The sequence below is a fragment of the Schistocerca serialis genome, chromosome 1, assembly GCF_023864345.2.
Source record: "Schistocerca serialis cubense isolate TAMUIC-IGC-003099 chromosome 1, iqSchSeri2.2, whole genome shotgun sequence".
NCBI classification, from domain to species: Eukaryota; Metazoa; Arthropoda; class Insecta; order Orthoptera; family Acrididae; genus Schistocerca; species Schistocerca serialis.
The window spans coordinates 688,967,102-688,985,642 of record NC_064638.1 but is presented as its reverse complement, the minus strand read 5'-3'; the positions used below and the strand labels follow the sequence as shown (position 1 = coordinate 688,985,642).

Below are 18,541 nucleotides of genomic sequence, written 5' to 3'. Positions count from 1 at the left end.
AATGAGTAGGAATTCATTAATATAGCTGCCACTGCTTTTTTTTTTTTTGCTGTTTATATTCCAATATCTGCCTTCCCCTATAATTTTTATCCTCTACACATTTTCTAGTACAAAGGAAGTTCTATCGCCCTCTCACTTCTTGTCACTTCTGCAGAGAATTTCAACATCCATTAAAAGCACATCTCAAACACTCCAGTTCTCTTATTTTCTGGTGACTGTATGAGGTGGATCAGTGGCTGGCACACTGGACTCACATTCAGGAGGATGACAGTTCAAATCCACGTCCAGCCATTCAGATTTCAGTTTTCCACAATTTCCCTAAATTGCTATAGGCAAAGGCCAGGATGGTTCCAATTTCCTTCATCATCTTTGAGATGTTCCGAGCCATCTCTAATGACCTTGATGTTGATGGGACATTCTAATGTTCCATATTTTTTTCTCTCACAGTCCAAGATATACTGCCACAAAATGCTGTGCTCCAAAATTCCATTCTCATAAACTACTTCCTGAAATTAAGTTTGATATTAATAGATTTCTTTTGGCCAGGAATGCCCTCTTTGAATATAATAGACTGCTTTTGATGGTTTCCTTGCTTTGTGGACTATGTATTATTTTGCTTCCAAGGTATCAAGATCTCTTAACTTCATCTACTGCATAGTCATCAGTTCTTGTGTTATGTTTATCGCTAATGACATTAGTTTTGTCTTTCTTCAGTTTACTCTCAATCCATGTTCTATACTCATTAGACTGTTCATTCCATTCAACATGTCCCGTAATTTTTCTTCACTATCACAGAGAATAGCAATGTCAATTATCAGCCAAATCTCATCACTGATGTTTTTTCACCATCAATTTTAACCCCACTCCTGAATCTTTCATTCATTTCCATCATTGCTTCTTTGAGGTATGGCCTGAACAGAAGCGGCAAAAGACCACATTTCTGGGCACGCCATTTTTAATCTGAGCACTTCATTCTTGGTCTTCCAGTCTTGTTGTTTCCATTTGGTTCTTGTACATATTATATTTCATCTGACAAAACAAATGAAGCACCGAGAATGGAGGAGAAAACAAAACGAAATTTCACTGTTTGAGATGTTATGCGATGTAATTGCAGTGATTACAAAATCAAGTTAATCTTTCAAAAAACTTGGCAATATGAGCCCACTTATCAATATGGTGCTTCATGCCCACTGTATTGGATGCATGCATGAATTTGTTTGGGAAGGGTGTGTAAAGACGTTGTATCCTCCTCTGAAGAAGTTTTATCCGGTCCTCGATATCCTGGATACCTGCAAGAGGACAGAAGTAATGTCTGTCTTGATCCACACATTCTATTGGGAACAGATCTATGGATCTTGCTGGTCACATGAGTACCTCAGTATCATGCAGACAGTTGATAGAAGTATGTGACACATGTGGATGAGCATTGTCTTAGAGAAAAATGGCACCACTGTACTTTTGTGTGAGATGTAACACAAAGATGCATGATGTACCATTATGCTGTCAGAGTTCTCTCAGTCACTACCAGCCATGACCTGTAGTCATACCCAGTGCAACCCCTCATTGTGACAGCAGGAGTAAACCGAGCGAGGTGGACCCACATTCGGGAGGATGACGGTTCATACCCGCGCCCAGCCGTCCCGATTTAGGTTTTCCGTGATTTCCCTAAATCGCTTCAGGAAAATGCCGGGATGGTTCCTTTGAAAGGGCACAGCCAACTTCCCTCCCCAACCTTCCCTAATCCGATGCCCACTGTATTGGATGCATGCATGAATTTGTTTGGGAAGGGTGTGTAAAGACGTTGTATCCTCCTCTGAAGAAGTTTTATCCGGTCCTCGATATCCTGGATACCTGCAAGAGGACAGAAGTAATGTCTGTCTTGATCCACACGTTCTATTGGGAACAGATCTATGGATCTTGCTGGTCACATGAGTACCTCAGTATCATGCAGACAGTTGATAGAAGTATGCATGAATTTGTTTGGGAAGGGTGTGTAAAGACGTTGTATCCTCCTCTGAAGAAGTTTTATCCGGTCCTCGATATCCTGGATACCTGCAAGAGGACAGAAGTAATGTCTGTCTTGATCCACACGTTCTATTGGGAACAGATCTATGGATCTTGCTGGTCACATGAGTACCTCAGTATCATGCAGACAGTTGATAGAAGTATGTGACACATGTGAATGAGCATTGTCTTAGAGAATAATGGCACCACTGTACTTTTGTGTGAGATGTAACACAAAGATGCATGATGTACCATTATGCTGTCAGAGTTCTCTCAGTCACTACCAGCCATGACCTGTAGTCATACCCAGTGCAACCCCTCATTGTGACAGCAGGAGTAAACCGAGCGAGGTGGACCCACATTCGGGAGGATGACGGTTCATACCCGCGCCCAGCCGTCCCGATTTAGGTTTTCCGTGATTTCCCTAAATCGCTTCAGGAAAATGCCGGGATGGTTCCTTTGAAAGGGCACAGCCAACTTCCCTCCCCAACCTTCCCTAATCCGATGGGATCGACGACCTCGCTCTTTGGTCACCTCCCCCAAATCAACCAACCAACCAGCAGGAGTAACACTGTTCTACCTCTCCAAAATAATGAAAGAATGGGACATCTCACTAGCCACAGTCACATTTGGCAACAATGGTCACCTGTGGTTCTGCAGAACCAAGATTCATCAGTGAACACAATATGAGACCATTCATCAGCGGTTGATGCTTCCCATTCACGGCATCACTCCAAACGTAACCATTTGTGTTGTGGTATTAGCAGCCTATGCTTGGGATGATAATCCCCTTGCCTGGCTGCTGCTGGTCTCTGACCAATGCTAATGCAGCATAATGGCACAGAGTGTTGCAGAAGTTCATTACTTGCTCTCGGATGGCAGGTGCAGATATGAAGGGGTTACAACGGGCTTGGTGCATAATACAGTGATCCTCCCTGGTGGTAGGTAGACGTGGTTGACCAGAACCTTGACAAGTACGCCTACCTTCAAATTCCTGTACACTACATCAAGCCAGTGCCAAATCCAAATGCACAACAAATCAGGATATTGCATGGTTCGACCAGCCAGCCAAATGGAGACCCACAGTAAGGCACCCTTAAAGCTATGTCAGGTGCTGATAACACTGTCTCTTATGTGTATGCAGCATTTCCATGTCCTTCACAGTGATCATTCAACTTTTAAATATAATTTCATGTCTTTTTCTAACTAATCTTCCCACCCCCAAAAAGAGAGTGGGGAAGGCAACTTACTACATTTCCGTTGTTTCTGCAGTAACATGGTAGCATCAGGCATGATGTTTTAGTTGATTACATCTTTACTACTAACTCTATTTGCAAGACAGTTTGCAGACAATGTCCATACATACCATTGAATGTAGCTGCAAAATTATATTATTGTATGATGCATAGTTCGAGAGATAAGATGCCATAAACATTTAGATGTGTGAAAAACTAGATTGTGCTTAAAATCGACTTCAAATTACTCAGTTTATATTGATCCAGTGTTTTGTAATGAGAACACTTAGTGAATTAGAACACACTTTTAAGCATAATTTTAACCTTCACTAAGCTTTTTCTTGCTTACATGCTTAAAGGCAAATATTTAACACATTAACTTGTTTCTAAAGTAATGTTTGAAGCCATTTTTACCTGCAAGTTTGATTCTTTAAAGAATCAGTAGTTCACTGGTATACCCTATCAGGCCTGGTAAAACCACTAAACATAAACAACACTAATGCACTCTAGTGGCTTTTCAACTTGTCATAGAGAATTGCAGCTCTAATCGTTTCCGTACACAAAATTACTTTGACTTCAGACCGCATGTTCTGGATGCTTCACTTGTCTTGTCAGGAAATGTATACAGCCCATCTTTTCCTATAGCTTGCTATTATTTTTCCCAGAATTTAGAACTTTTTGCAGTATTTACAGTGTTGAACACTTTTTCTAGTTTGACAAGTCTATGAACATGTCTTGATTTTTCTTAAATCCTGCTTCCATTATCAAGTGCAATGTCAGTGCTGCTTTGCTGGTGCCTTTACCTTTCTGGAAGCCAAACTGATGATGATGGTGGTCATCATCAGAAATGTGTTACACAACAACTGTGTCAGATGTTTAAATTCAACATGAAGTTATATCAGAATTTATTGCTACTTTCCTCTCTGTCAAAACTATTATTTCAACAATGAAAATAATCAATTATTGATAATATAATGTAATATATTATTGATGATATTTTTATCTATCCATTTACATTAAAACTTTTACTTTGTACCACACCATTTTTGCTCCATCCCCACTCAAATTTGATGGATGGGTCCATCCTCCAGGAGTGCATTCACACATTTATAGGAACTTACATTTTATGGACACTGAACACTCTTGGCAAACTGACCAGAGCCTGCACATGAACACCTTCCAGTTATGTTCTGACTTTGCATCTTGCCCCTCCATCAAGGTTGTACCTCGTACATCACTCTTTTAAACGACTCTGAAGGCTCTTCCCTATTAAAGGTTGCTGCTTGTTCTACTGAGTTCATCTTAATTCAGGGATTACTTGTTTTATTTTCAATAAACCTAATAATATTTTTCATGACAGAAAATAGCTCCTTTCGTCAGATAGACACAAACTGATAAAATCACCAACTGACATTAAAGTACGATTAAAATTTAGATTGGTATGTGACGTAGGAAACTTAGCTAGGGCACAAAGATTGTATGTTACTCTAACTCACGAAAACAATCGGGTCGCCATGCATCAGAATATTGTCATTTTTCCACACCATTTAACAATAAGCATTTACTCTATTTCATTTACTCTCACACTATCCATGAAATCAAGTGGAAACGTTCACATGCCTATTAACCCTTTCATTACGAGCACCGTATTTAGCCAGCATCCACGCATTGCTCTGTGTGTACGTGCTCTGTAGTCTGCCAGAGTCCACACGATGCTTTATATGTTCAAGAGCCGTATTTAGCAGACATCCACACACTGATCTGTGTTTACGAGAGCCGCAGTTTGCCGGCATCCACATGCTGACGTGTGTGTGTGTACAAGCAACGTATATAGACAGCATTAGCATAAATCTTTCTTCAAGCATTACAGGACACTGGAAAACAGTTATTAATTTTTTCAAGGTTCGTAACATTCATTTGAAAATTATATTTGTAGCTACGTTTAGTTTGTTTTATAAAATATTTTACCTCCCTTTCAGAATGCTACAGAGGAGGTCAAAAAGAATTCTATTCGCTAACGGACTAACTGATGCAGAAAATGAAAATCAACATATTGTTACATCACCTACAAAAACTAAGAAAAGAAGATCTGTACGTAGTACTTCAGAAGCAGAAGTGGAGAATATTGAACCCGTTAACAGTGACTGTGAAATATGGATATCAAAAATATTCGTGCCTCAAATACATAAATTTGCACAGAAAGTTCAGGGATTAAAGTAAACATAACTCGATCACCGAACATCTTAGATTACATTCAGCTTTTCATCTCTGAAGCTCTCACAGAGTTAATTGCAAATGAAACAAATCGCTATTGGTCTTGAAAATATAATATTAACATAAACAATTCAAAAGGAACTGGAGTAGCCAAACTATACTTTTTTTTTTTTTTGGGCCATATCATTTTTAATAACGCACAACAAGAAATTATCTATAGTAGTGTGTTGGAGTAAAGACAAACTTCTGCATAGCGATATTTCTGGAGAAGTAATGGCTAGAGCCTGCTATTTCAAATGATTACAAAAGCTACATTTCTACCATGATGCTGGTTCTGCCAATGATTAGTCAGTCATTTCAATCATTACAAAAGCTATGCATAGGCGAAAGTTTACTGTTATATAAAGGGCGCCTGCCTTTCAAACAATACATCCTGTCAAAAAGAAACAGATTTGGGATAAAATCTTTTGTTCTCAGTGACTGTGAGACAGGATTTGTACAAGATTTAATTGTTTATGCCAGATCATCTACCCTGGTGGATACCAAAAATAAGGATATTGGAAAGTTGTGAGCAATAGTTGAAGCACTTACAAAGCCCTATTTTGGAAAGGGCCATGTCGTTTATGTAGATAATTGGTATTCCAGTCCAGTTTTATTTAGAATGCTACACAATAATTGTACAAATGTCTGTGGGACTATGAGAAAGGGAAGGAAAGGAATGCTTAAAATTGATGAACGATTCAAAAGAGAACAGGCAATCTCTCAGTCATGCAAAAATTTAATACTCATAAAGTGGATGGATAAGAAAGAGGTTTGCATGCTTTCTACCATGCCCTCGGATGAATTTGATGTAGTAATCAAGCAATCAAGCACGGCGAGGAAAAAAGTTATCCAAAAACTTGTATGCATATTGTAAACAAGGACCTGAGCTAGATAATACTTCTTATAGAGCTTATCTAAAATGTAAAAAAATCTACAAAGACAAACTGTCCTTGGCCAAAAAACAAGCATGTGAACATTACATTGAAAGTGCTCCCAACAAATGTAAAGCAGCATGGGATATCATCAACCAATATAATTCACAAACCCATACACAAGATGCAATGCTGGTCCCAGAAGAAGTAAATAATTACTTCCTAACCTCAGTGAGTGAGCTGAAAAACAAAATCAAGCAAAATGGCACTTGTGCACTAGATCATCTTTGTGCTGTGTCCCATAGTATGTATACTTTCCACTGGAATGTTGTCACCCCAGAGGATATTGTAAAAGCTGTGGCAAGGTTCACCAACTCCAAAAGTATGGACTGTTATTGGTTTTCTAATTATCTAATGAAAAAAATAATACACCTTATCTGTCAACCTCTTTCTTTTATTTTTAATATGTGTTTAGAATCTGGAGTTTTCCCAGATGCACTCAAAACTGCTAAAGTAATACCGGTCTTTAAAAAGGGAGATAAGCATCTGCCCCAAAACTATCGACCAGTTTCTATTGTCCCAATTTTCTCTAAGGTTTTTGAATATGTAATGTACAGTCAACTAAATAACTATTTTGATAAGCATGATCTCCTCTCCAACAGACAATTTTCATATCAGCATGGTAAAAACACCACTACTGCTGTCACTGAAGTTGTTAACCAGGTGTTAACTGCATTCGAAAATAAGGATCTAGTGTCAGTCGTACTGTGCGATCTTAGCAAAGCCTTCGACTGCATACCATCTAACACCCTACTTGCAAAACTGGAATTTTATGGCATACACAAACCATCTTTGGATGTAATCGAATCATACTTAAGTAACAGGAGACAGTATGTATCAATTAAAAATAGATGCTCCTCGCTGAAGGAAGTTCGGACTGGAGTGCCTCAGGGCTCGGTCCTAGGTCCTTTTCTGTTTATCATTGCAATTAATGACTTACCTTACCATGTAGGAGCAAATTCAGTTGTGTGTTATGCAGATGATACAACGTTGCTCAATACACACCATGACACAACAGAACTGCATCAGCCAACACAGGAAAAACTAAAACTAGTAATGGATTGGTTTTCTTCTAATGAACTCCTGTGTAATCCTGATAAAACACAAGAGCTAATTCTGGGTTTAACTACAGCTGTTGAAAGCAAATCAATAAAATTATTAGGATTCCACATTGACTCAAAATTAAACTGGGAGGAACACATTAGCCATATCTGCAAGAGAATAGCAAGAGTGTGTTATCTCATCTGGAGACTGACAGATATAGTCACTGATGAGTATCTAAAGGTGGTATATTTTGGCCTCTTTCAGTCACACATTTCCTACGACATATTGTTATGGGGACATTCTTGCTTTGTCAGTGAAATTCTGAAAATTCAAAAAAAAAGTAATCAGAATAATAAGCAAAGCTAAGCCCAAGGAACACTGCCATCCCCTCTTTATCAAGCACATGATATTAACTGTGGTGAATCTATACATCTACACAGCCCTGCTTTATGTCAAAAGCAACTTAAATGATTCGAGACCAGAGAGAACATACATCCCCACAACCAGAGGCAAACTGGACTTTGACATACCAAGACACAGACTCACAAAGACTGCAAACTCACACAAAATAATGAGTTTAAAACTCTTCAATAAACTTCCAGCATCTGCTTGGTCACTGACCAATAATATTTTCAAACGTAAGGTTTATGACTGGCTTCTCAAACACCCATTTTATAAGATAACAGAATATTTTGAAATAAGCATTGATATTAGTATATAAGAATATTCCTAAAAGAAAAGGAATTAAATTGTAAAAACTTTACTGTAAAGTTGTTGTTAATTGTATATTTAATGTTCAGACCTATTCCGCTGTAAGTGGTCAATGGTGAATAAACTGAATACTGAATCATAATAGTTCAATGGGTGCAGTTGATGAAGCTGACATGGGTATAAGCAGTGAGGAATCAACACGCAAATCTCTGAAATGGTATCACAAATATTTCTTTCACTTGATGGACATTTGTGTGTGGAATGCCTATTGCCTTATAAAAACAAAAGGAAAGAACCGGTATCCAAGGCAAAATTTCAATTGCATTTAATTCGGGAAATACCAGAAAAGTATCACCGAAGTATAGAATGTCAACATTCAACAGGCAATAATCATCCACTTAGATTAACAGAAAGACATTTTTCTTTGGTTTACAAATCAGTAGGAAGAAATCGAAATAGCAGGTGCATCATTTGGAGTGAAGACGAGAATCTAAGTGTGAGTGTAAAAACTGTAATGTGGGTCTGTGTGTTGACCCTTGTTTTCAAATTTATCACACTGAATTACTTTATTAAGAATCTTTTGAATGATCCTAAATTGGATTTTTATTTATAATACTTGTAAAATATCCAAATATATTGTTATGTAAAACCTAAATAAGGTAACCTGCACATCAGTTTACTGACATGAAATGTGCACAGTTCACGGCACACTGCACCCATCAGTGCAGCGTTCAGTGGCGCCACTGCAGCAGAGCAGACGGCCATAACGAAAGGGTTAATGTACCATGTACTTGAATTTGCAATTTTCCCCAAGAAAATCTGTCACAGAAGATTATGATAAGTCAATATTTATCCTCAAGAGAGAAAATTCAAAGTGACACAGAAGACACATAAAAAAGAAGAAAAAATTAACCTAGTTTAAAATCTGTTAGTTCTTTTCTCAGAGATGAAGAATCTTCATCACCCCTTGCCTTAGGGCCCTCTCAAAATTAACCTAGTTTAAAATTTGTTGGTTCCTTTCTCAGAGAGGAAGAATCTTCATCACCCCTCACCTTAGGGTCCTCTCAATCTGTTGTCTACGTGACCCAGGTTCCAAAAGCTAGCATAGTTCATTTTTTTACTTTCTTGTGTCTCTATTGTCTGTATGTAGAATTCTGCCTCTGTAAGGTAAGTACTGGCCAGCCATAGTTTTCTTGTAATGATATAATTATCACAAGTAAATTTTCCTTCTGATAAAATTGCAATCATTATCAGCTATATTCTAAGTGAAAAGATGGTAATCTGTCCTTTAACTATATTTACTTAAGGAAAACAAACAGGAGATTGTGTATCTCATTTATTACTGCTTTTTAATACACTAACAACAGTACAAGTCCATTACAACCTCTCAATACTGCTGATTCATGAGAGAAAGAAACCACACATAACAAGGTAAAACATTTATTATAACCAAAATCAATTTTAAAATATTAACGCTATACATATGATACAAAACAATATTTTAGTCTTTCAGACGAGCAACATTTTTAAATTCTACATTATAAACAAGAGCAGCAACACTATCATACAAGGTACTTGAACTAGGTACCCTTAGCAACATGTTTCCAAGTGATGCATTCACTATTTATGTAAGCCCATGTAAAATCTTACTTTTTTTTACAGATAGATTCAAACATATGTTCCCTGCGTACAGAAACAGAAAACTGTGTACGAAGTCAGTATTTCTTCCGTGCAAAAACATCTTTCCCAGATGCCTTTATTTTCTGTTGATAAATCAGGCCTGAATTTGCTGAAACAAGCAATATAACATAGTCTAAGTAAATAAATTTTTAAATAAGACACTGTCTTACAATGACTCACTTTTAATAAAACATTTCTTACCAGGTTCTCTCTTATGGCGATTTCCAAACATCATGTTCTGGCGGAATTCAGCTGCTTTCTGCGCTGCTGACTTAGAAACATTTATCACTTTATCATAGGACATGATACCAAATTTTGTTGAAGCACTGCTCTTCAGTGGAATGTAATCAAGAGTAGTTGGTTTCTTGAAGCTCTGAGAATCTGTAATTAGAAGATGTAGCAAAATTTTGAGTCATATAATGCAATAAGACCTCATTAATGGAATGGGTAAACCAATAAAGCAATTCACTAATGGAAAACAATATGGGGTGGGGAGAGGGGGAGGGGACACAAACACTAACACACAATAGCCTGTGGGATCATTAACAAGAGCTATGGACGAATAACTTTCAGAGTATCGTTTGTATTAAAAACATATCATATACCATGTGTGTCAGGTTTTAAGACAGTCCAAAAAAATTTTAATTAATCCTTGAACTCCAAGCTTATCTGATCTGACACATTTCAAGGCTGGAAACTGGAATTTCTTGTCCATATCTGTTCACTTAATTTGTTTTTCTTTCTTTATAAGGTCAACAAAGGAATCAGTTATAACTATCATTATTCATGTAGAAAAATTACTGTACAAAATATTTGTTAGTTAATATATTCATAAGGCATACTCCTGTTTCTGTTTCCTGCAGAGGTTCTTGGTGTAATTGATAATGATTTTTCAGAACTCTAACACTGACTGCTTAGTTACTTCACATGCCCTGATAAATGCAGCCATGCTACATCATAAGATAGGAGAATTTCAGGATCAATTGGATCAATCTTTCCATTGTGCATGGACTACAACAGCTAGATACAGTGCTGATGTCAAACAAGAGTATCTGAATTGGTCAGTTAGTTCACTAGCACTACTTTTTAAAGTTTCTGTGAGAGTTTGTGGACCGCTTTGTCAGAAGATGATAGTAACACCGCAGTCACTGGCATGCTAAACAGCACGATTTTCTCAGACTTCTCCCAAAGGCATACAGATTATTTTCAATTAAACCCAATACACCACGTGCAACAAATTAAACCCACTACACCATCTGCAACACTACCCAAGCTAAAGTCTGGACCATTATGTGATCATCCAATAACTGGAGTGCAAAGTTTTTGTTAACCATTATGCCTTTTGTGTTCTTGTGGACACATATCCATAGCAACTTTCATCCCCTAACAAATATTTTTTTATGTCTAAGCAAGAAGTAAAATACCAATTTTCATAAATTTAGATTTAATTCTTTTTAATATAATTTTTTTTTTCAAAATTTCTTTTCCCTACTGCACTACCTCAAGCGTCAAATTTCCAGGAACACTGAAACACATATTTTTTTGTCTTTTTATTTCTAACTAAGAAGTCAAATGTCAGTTGTTACAGATGTTTGGACAACATGGTTATGGATTAACAGCGATTAATATAAATTAACTTAGTATTAAGATAAGAGTCTTGATCGCGTTTTTTATTTATTACTTAATACTAAGTTATTATAGATGTCACCTTAAAAACTTTTAGTAGTTCTTTAGTAATTATTTATTAAAAAATCTTTCAACCACTACTTTATCCCTTAGTGGCTGAATTTCAAAAAATACTGAACCTTTTTTTTTATTTTCTGACTGAGAAAACGGTTTTCATACATAAAGCTTCAAAATTCCGCTAATAGTGACTTACTTTCAAAAAGTCTTTCATCCCATACTTCATCCCATGTAGGAGTGGAATTTCAGACAATTCCTTCTTAAACACTGTCTACAGTATAAGATCCACACCCTCTTCAAACTTTAAGTTTCTATCCTTTGCGGTTTGGCCTGGGAGATGATGAGTAAGTGAATCAGTTTGAGCCTATTTCAACCCCTTAGGGCTTGAATTTCCAAAAACAGTGACATGCATATGCTTTATTTCCAACAGAGAACCCAAATACAAATTTTTATATATCTAGCTGCAAAAATGCTTGCACAATTTCCATGAAAACTTTTATCCCCCCCTTTCACCCCCCCCCCCCCCCCCCCCCGGGTTGAATTTCCAGAAACAATGGTAATATGTTTTTGTTGTTGTTGTTTTTTTTTTTTTTTATTTCTGAAAAACAAAATTTAAATTTTCATACATTTAGCTTTAAAAATGCTGACATCAAATACCTATGTTCATATGTAGCTTTAAAAATACTTTGGTAGTTCTTTAATAATGATATATTTACAAAAAAAGCATTCACCACTATTTCACCCTCAAAAAGTCAAATTTCCAAAAATGCTGAAACACATTTCTTTATTTCTGACCAACAAACCAAATATCAATTTTTAGAGTTCTAAATTTGAAGTTTGATCCTTAGCAGTTTGAGCTAGGCAATGACGATTCGGTCAGACAGGGCAGGACAATGCTTTATGTATATATGATATGAATAACAGTTATAAAGATGTAGGACATCCTTTTCATGACTGGTGCCCTGGGATTGCCACCACCCAATCTTAAGATATCTGGCTTTTTCGTTATACCATTTCATTTCTTGGTGGAAATTTGTTCATAGCCATCGAACATGGTATTGTTGTGAATCATCAGTCAACCGCTAACCCTTACTGCTCATCCCACCCAATGAACCTCATTTTGCTGCTGCTTTTCTGGTAATGTTTCTGTTTTTGTTGTAGGCATCACATCTTAAATACGACCTTCGGATAATGAACTGGACAATGGCTGACCTTTCAGAATAAGGTTTAGAATACCATTGTTCTCAGTTATGCTTCACTGAAGTATGTTATGTGTATGATTTTAAGATTATCATAAAAAAATTCTGTTGAACACAAAGAGTAAGCTGAAGTTACAAGCTTACTCATATTCCACTTACAGTTGTAAGTTCCCTATTGGAAATGATATTTACATCCATTCTTGCCATGTTGTGTGTGTGTGTGTGTGTGTGTGTGTGTGTGTGTGTGTGTGTGTGTGTGTGTGTGTGTGTGTGAGGGGGGGGGAGGGGGGGAGAGGGGGGGAGGGAGGGAGAGGGGGGGAGGGAGGGAAAGGGAGTGGGGAGGGAGAGAGAGAGGGAGAGAGAGGGAGGGAGGGAGGGAGGGAGGGAGGGAGGGAGAGAGGGAGAGAGGGAGAGAGAGAGAGAGAGAGAGAGAGAGAGAGGTGGGGATTGGGTGGGGGGTGGGGAATAGAGGGGGCAGAATTTGTTTGGCTATGATAGTAGACACTAGACAGAAAGATTCCACATCGACAAATTACACATAAAAAATTGTTCATACTCAGTAGCTGCATGCTGCACAAATTTTCTTTTAGAGCTTCATTTGAGAGCTACAAAGTAAGTGGCTGACAGTAGAGTTCTTACACTTTCTGAATAGAAAATATTCACGGATCTGAAAGCACATGATGGTATAAGGCCATCAGACAACACCAACAAGTACAACTAATACTCCTCCAGTGGTTAGAATGACAGGGAGTTGGTTTCCATTCTAAGAAAATCATATTAATCAGTAGAAAGTCACACCTAAATTAAGATGATGTAAAACAGGGTTGTATGAATAGAGTCACATGTATCAATGAGCCAAAAGCTGAGAAATTCAAAACTATTAATTATGAATTGCTCTTAATTAGCCTCAAAAATTGCAAATGGAAATTAAAGATAAATAGCATGTGAGACAAGATGAGAAACTTAAGTGAGGAAGGGTGGAATGGAGAGGTAAGGGATGCTGAAACCAGGATAACTATACTACAAAACATAGCCAGTGACAAAGTTCTGCCCCATGGATCAAAAACTTAGCATAAAGTTAATAATGATAACCTACTTGTCGTGCATGATCCTTTAGAAAGGAAAAATAAAATGAATAAATTCACTAACAAACAATCCTTACCTGATGGTTCATCACTCTGTTCGCTGCTGGGAAGCACAACCTTCTTGCGTTTCTTTTGTATGGAAGTAACATTATTATTAATTCCATTTTCCTCTGTCTTTTCAGAAAGTGTCACTTTCATTGTGGTAGGGGCTTTCTCTGAAAGACGTTCAAGTAATTCATCTGGTAATCTTTTTGTTAAACCATTGCTTATACCAGTGTGATGCTGTAAAGACAATAAACATGGTTTGTTAATTACTTTGATGATGAAGAAACCACAAGAAAGGTTAGTAACAACAAATTTTAAAGGGAGCAAAGAACCATTTTCCCTGACTTGATTATGATACTGCTTTTTACAGTAACAAACCTGGCCATACAGCATAGTTTCATAGCAACAACTTTTATGTCAGATATAATGTTATTACAACTGCATATTTAAATGGATCATGAGCTTATTATCCAATAAAATCTACTGGTGTCTGTACGGATGGCAAATTCAATCGCTGTTAAGACAAGAGGCAAAGAACATGTAGTGTTTTGTTATCAAATTGCTGTAAACATCTGTGTTATATAACATATATTGTAGCTGCTCAAATCCAAGATGTTATAAACTGATATACTGTTACCTAGGTTCCCCTAAACACTTAATAGAATGAGATCTTTCAGGGTAAAAGAACTGAAATGAAGGCAAAATCTATGCTGTAAACAAAAGCATGTTGTGACATTTCAGTTGTGAACATTGGTGTAGTACAATGAGAAACACTTTAAAACTACAGTGCCACATGTCATTGCAGCACAGCACAAGTGAGTGATGTCCTTCAAGAATGCTGAGAAAATTTCAAAAAAATTCAGACAGTTGCTCAAGCAAATACATGCCAGGTGTATTGAGAGATTTTTAAGTTCCTGCCCAAGAGTGATAAGATTCTTTTATTGTATGCCTTATCTTCACAGTCATACATTCCTGTTCAAGAGTTTTATGTAACAAATTTGTGAAATTTGTATCTCATAGTCGTTTCATAATAATAATAATAATAATAATAATAATGTGTTTTGTAGTTTTGCTTTTTCGCATCTGGGGGAAGGGGAGGGAGCGATCACACATAGGGGTGTCGTGAAAGTTTGAAATGTAAACAAAAGGGTTGAGGGAGACAGAACCAGATGTTGGTAGGCAACCCACCAGGCAGTGCTACTGCTCTGTTGTATGTACATCTGGATACCTGGCTCAACTCCATTCTCCGAGGAAAAAAACTCCCGGGAATGTATTAAGAATCACATTGCGGAAATTTAAGGTACTGCAATTGTTTCAAAATTATGCATGAACTACTTGTCTTTTGAATACAGTTCTCTCATGAGTTTTCTATGACAGTTATGTGACAAATGATGTAACATATCTTTATTCCACAGTTTATGCTGTATGTTTCACAAATAAAACTGGTGACACGGATTTGTTAGAGACAACCTTGAAGCCAGAAACATAGATTATGTGGAACAACCTCTTCAGAATGCCACCATCCGTAGTTAGGCAGTACAACTGAGTCACAAAACTATCTGTGTAGAAAGGTGTGTCTGGAAATCTTTTTGTTGCAACAACACTTCAAGAAAACTCATGACATTTTTAGACCTATTGAAAGTTGAACCAATAACTCCAAGACAACAAATATCTTACAATTCAGTTTGTTTTTTGTATGTGCACATCTAAAAAATAAAAGCAACTCAAAGCCCAATACAGAGATACATATCCTTAAATTAGTGGATGTCCAGTTTTCTTCTTTAATGAATGCTCTGTTATATAGCAAGTGCCAATTGTACTTCATTGCAAAATGCCATATTCAACATCACTTGTTTTTGGCAAAACTTTATAGCTGTTGCATTATCATCAACACAGAACAGTGTCTCTTTTATCACAGAGGATAAAGTCAAAATTTGAGTGTTGAACAAAGCAACATTTCTGAGGCTGAACTTCTCCTACTAGAAATGATGTCCACTGGAGATAAGTTCTGTGCATCACATCTGTGACAAAACATCAGTTTCAGATAAGCTAGTATACAATTATAGGGTGACGGTAATATTTTACTCTACTTTTGCTGTCTGTACATACAGGGTGTTTTGGGGGGAATAGCAAATATTTTAGGAAGCAGTAGTATAGACTAATTCGAACAACACATTCTAATTTCTACTGGTTACAGAATATATGGCTGTTTGTAGTGGTACATCCCATTCCTTCAATAAAAGGAATCACATCCTTAAATATATGAGTCAGAGAAAATATCACCGTGACTCAGTAGTCGAGAAGTGGTGAGCATCCCTCTATTGGGAGGTGTTTTAAATCACAGGTGCTGATACCAGAGCTAACGATCCAGTGACTGTACAGAAGAGGGTAGTAGTCAGATGACTCTTCCTCCTGAGGTGGAGATAGGAGTTCCATGGAGTGGGCAACGCGGAAGAAAGAGCTCCATGAAATCTCAGAACATGAGATGTCAAAGATAATGTATTGTAATTGTTATTTATCAAGTTGTATATCAGATCTGTTATGTACGTAGTACAGAGAGGAAGTATACGAGTTGGTAGCTGTCCTCATTTTCATGTATTGAGTTATAATTTTGAAGATAATATAAGAAGGTGAATTGAATCTCATTCCTTATTTATGTAATGGAGTGAATGTGAAATTAATTTTCAGCACCTTTATCTGCAGCCTGAAGGAGGCGAAGCCGGAGCAAAGTTGGAGGAACAAGGCACACAGTTTCAGGGCACAGACTAGCTGTTCCCTGATTAATAATACTTAACAACAACCGAATATTCAGTAAGCACCATTCATTATATATAAAACGAGTGGTGTTTGGTGCATGAAGTGAAGTATAACAAACCAACATGCAGTCCAAGCCAAGCTGAAACACTTCACATGGTGATCTTACCAGCTGAAAGATAGATAAAATGTAATGAAAAGACCAGACAATTTTGTAAGAAAGTGCCAAGGAGGAAATGTGTTGCCAAGGGTAACAGGAATAAAACAAAATGTTCTATACAACACAGATGCTAAACTGAATCAGAAATGAATAATAAAATTAAATGAAAAAGGAAAAAGAACTCTGTTGGGGAGAAATGGACCAGTATTCAACCAATGACATTATACAATCTACAATCAGTTGTCAAAAGATTGCAGTGCACACACAGTCGTCATCACATTGCGGCCTACACACAGTTCACTGGCAGCACGCAGTCTCTGCAGATTGCAGACTACACGCAGCACATCAGGAGCATGGAGCCGTGAGCAACTAGCAGTCGATAAGCAGCCCGTCGGTAGCACACAGTATAAAGTTAACGGTGAGCTGTTCTCACGACCAATTAAAAAAGTTGTATGTGTTGTGAGTGATACAATACAACAAGAGTAGAATACAATTAATTTTAAAATTAAAAACATCAATACACACGATAAGCGTGTTGAGACAATAAATAAAATATTTATTTATGCCTGTCATCACAAGAAATGACCCCACATGAGGGGAAATGAATTTAGAAATAATTTGGGAGAAATTCAACAAATTCACTAAGCAGACACCAACTCTTAACGAGGAAAATAATAAGAAGATGCAAAATAAATTCAAAGAGATCGATGATAAAATACAATCATCCAAAGAGGAAGTACTTAACAGTAATAATACCAGATTTGCTTGATTTGATGAGAAACTTGAGCATTTGGAGGAGTGTTTAGTGCATACACTAGATCATAAACTAAATGTTTTTAAAAACAAAATTCAACTAGACCTCGGACGTAACACAATTCAAGAACATATTAGGGATATTCATACTGATGTAAAAAAAATTGCGAGAAATTGCAGTAAAGGAGTGTTAACTTCTAAAGGATCAGATCTCAGATGCGCAAAATCATATTTAATTTTTAAAGCAACAATGCAAGAATGGAGATTCCGTTCCTTCACATGATATCTTTATGGGTTTGGAGGAAAAAGTACAGGCCTTAGAACATAACACAAAGAAATACATTCAGGTGGTATTAACAAAAGACAAATGTTTAAGTTCAGAACTCATTTTCTTAATCCATCTCTGGTATTAAAGTTCATTTGACAAACCATGTGTAGCTCTTCTGAGGTTGTCTTAGTGTTCTTTTACTGGGAAACCACTATTTATAAAACAGTCAATTCATATTTTGGTTTACTTTTTCTTTGTAGTCTTCATCTTTCAACCGTCATCACATGCAAAAATTTAAATGAGTAAGTTATGAGCACCTTGATGGCCATTTCTGCTGATCCACAATCTGGGATATGTTAAGTCTGTGTGACATTATACCTGACAATTAGAATATGCAGGTGTCTCGTCTGCTGGAAGAGTACCCACCACAAATTTAGCAATTCCGAAACAGAAGCCTACCCTGGACTCAGTAATTTTATCATAAAGTATACAGCAAAGGAAATCAAAATGTGTCTTTTATCACTGTCAAACAGAGTATTAGATGAAGGAATATCTCAAGAATGTCTTACACTTACCATTACACTATATATTTATAAAAAAATGTGATAAAAACCTCCCAAATAACTACAGATCCGTTTCGATAGTATAATCATATCCAAGATAACAGAACATTGTATCCATAAACGGATACACAGCTATTCTGAAAGCGACAACATTTTAAATGCACAACAA

At 36.9% G+C, this 18,541-nt stretch overlaps 1 protein-coding gene across 5 annotated transcripts in view; it reads right to left on the bottom strand.

Moving 5' to 3' along the window:
• Nucleotides 1-9,805: 9,805 nt before the first annotated feature.
• The window catches only part of LOC126480578 (SAFB-like transcription modulator), a 166,001-nt gene continuing 157,265 nt past the window's right edge, over nucleotides 9,806-18,541 (bottom strand). For all 5 annotated transcript variants that reach the window (XM_050103876.1, XM_050103880.1, XM_050103877.1 and 2 more), the window contains 3 exons: nucleotides 13,907-14,111; nucleotides 10,064-10,243; nucleotides 9,806-9,971 (listed from right to left, as the gene is read on the bottom strand). In XM_050103876.1, the coding sequence (XP_049959833.1) occupies nucleotides 9,898-9,971; nucleotides 10,064-10,243; nucleotides 13,907-14,111 (459 nt within the window). In that variant the 3' untranslated portion in view covers nucleotides 9,806-9,897. The remainder of the gene's footprint in view (nucleotides 9,972-10,063; nucleotides 10,244-13,906; nucleotides 14,112-18,541) is intronic.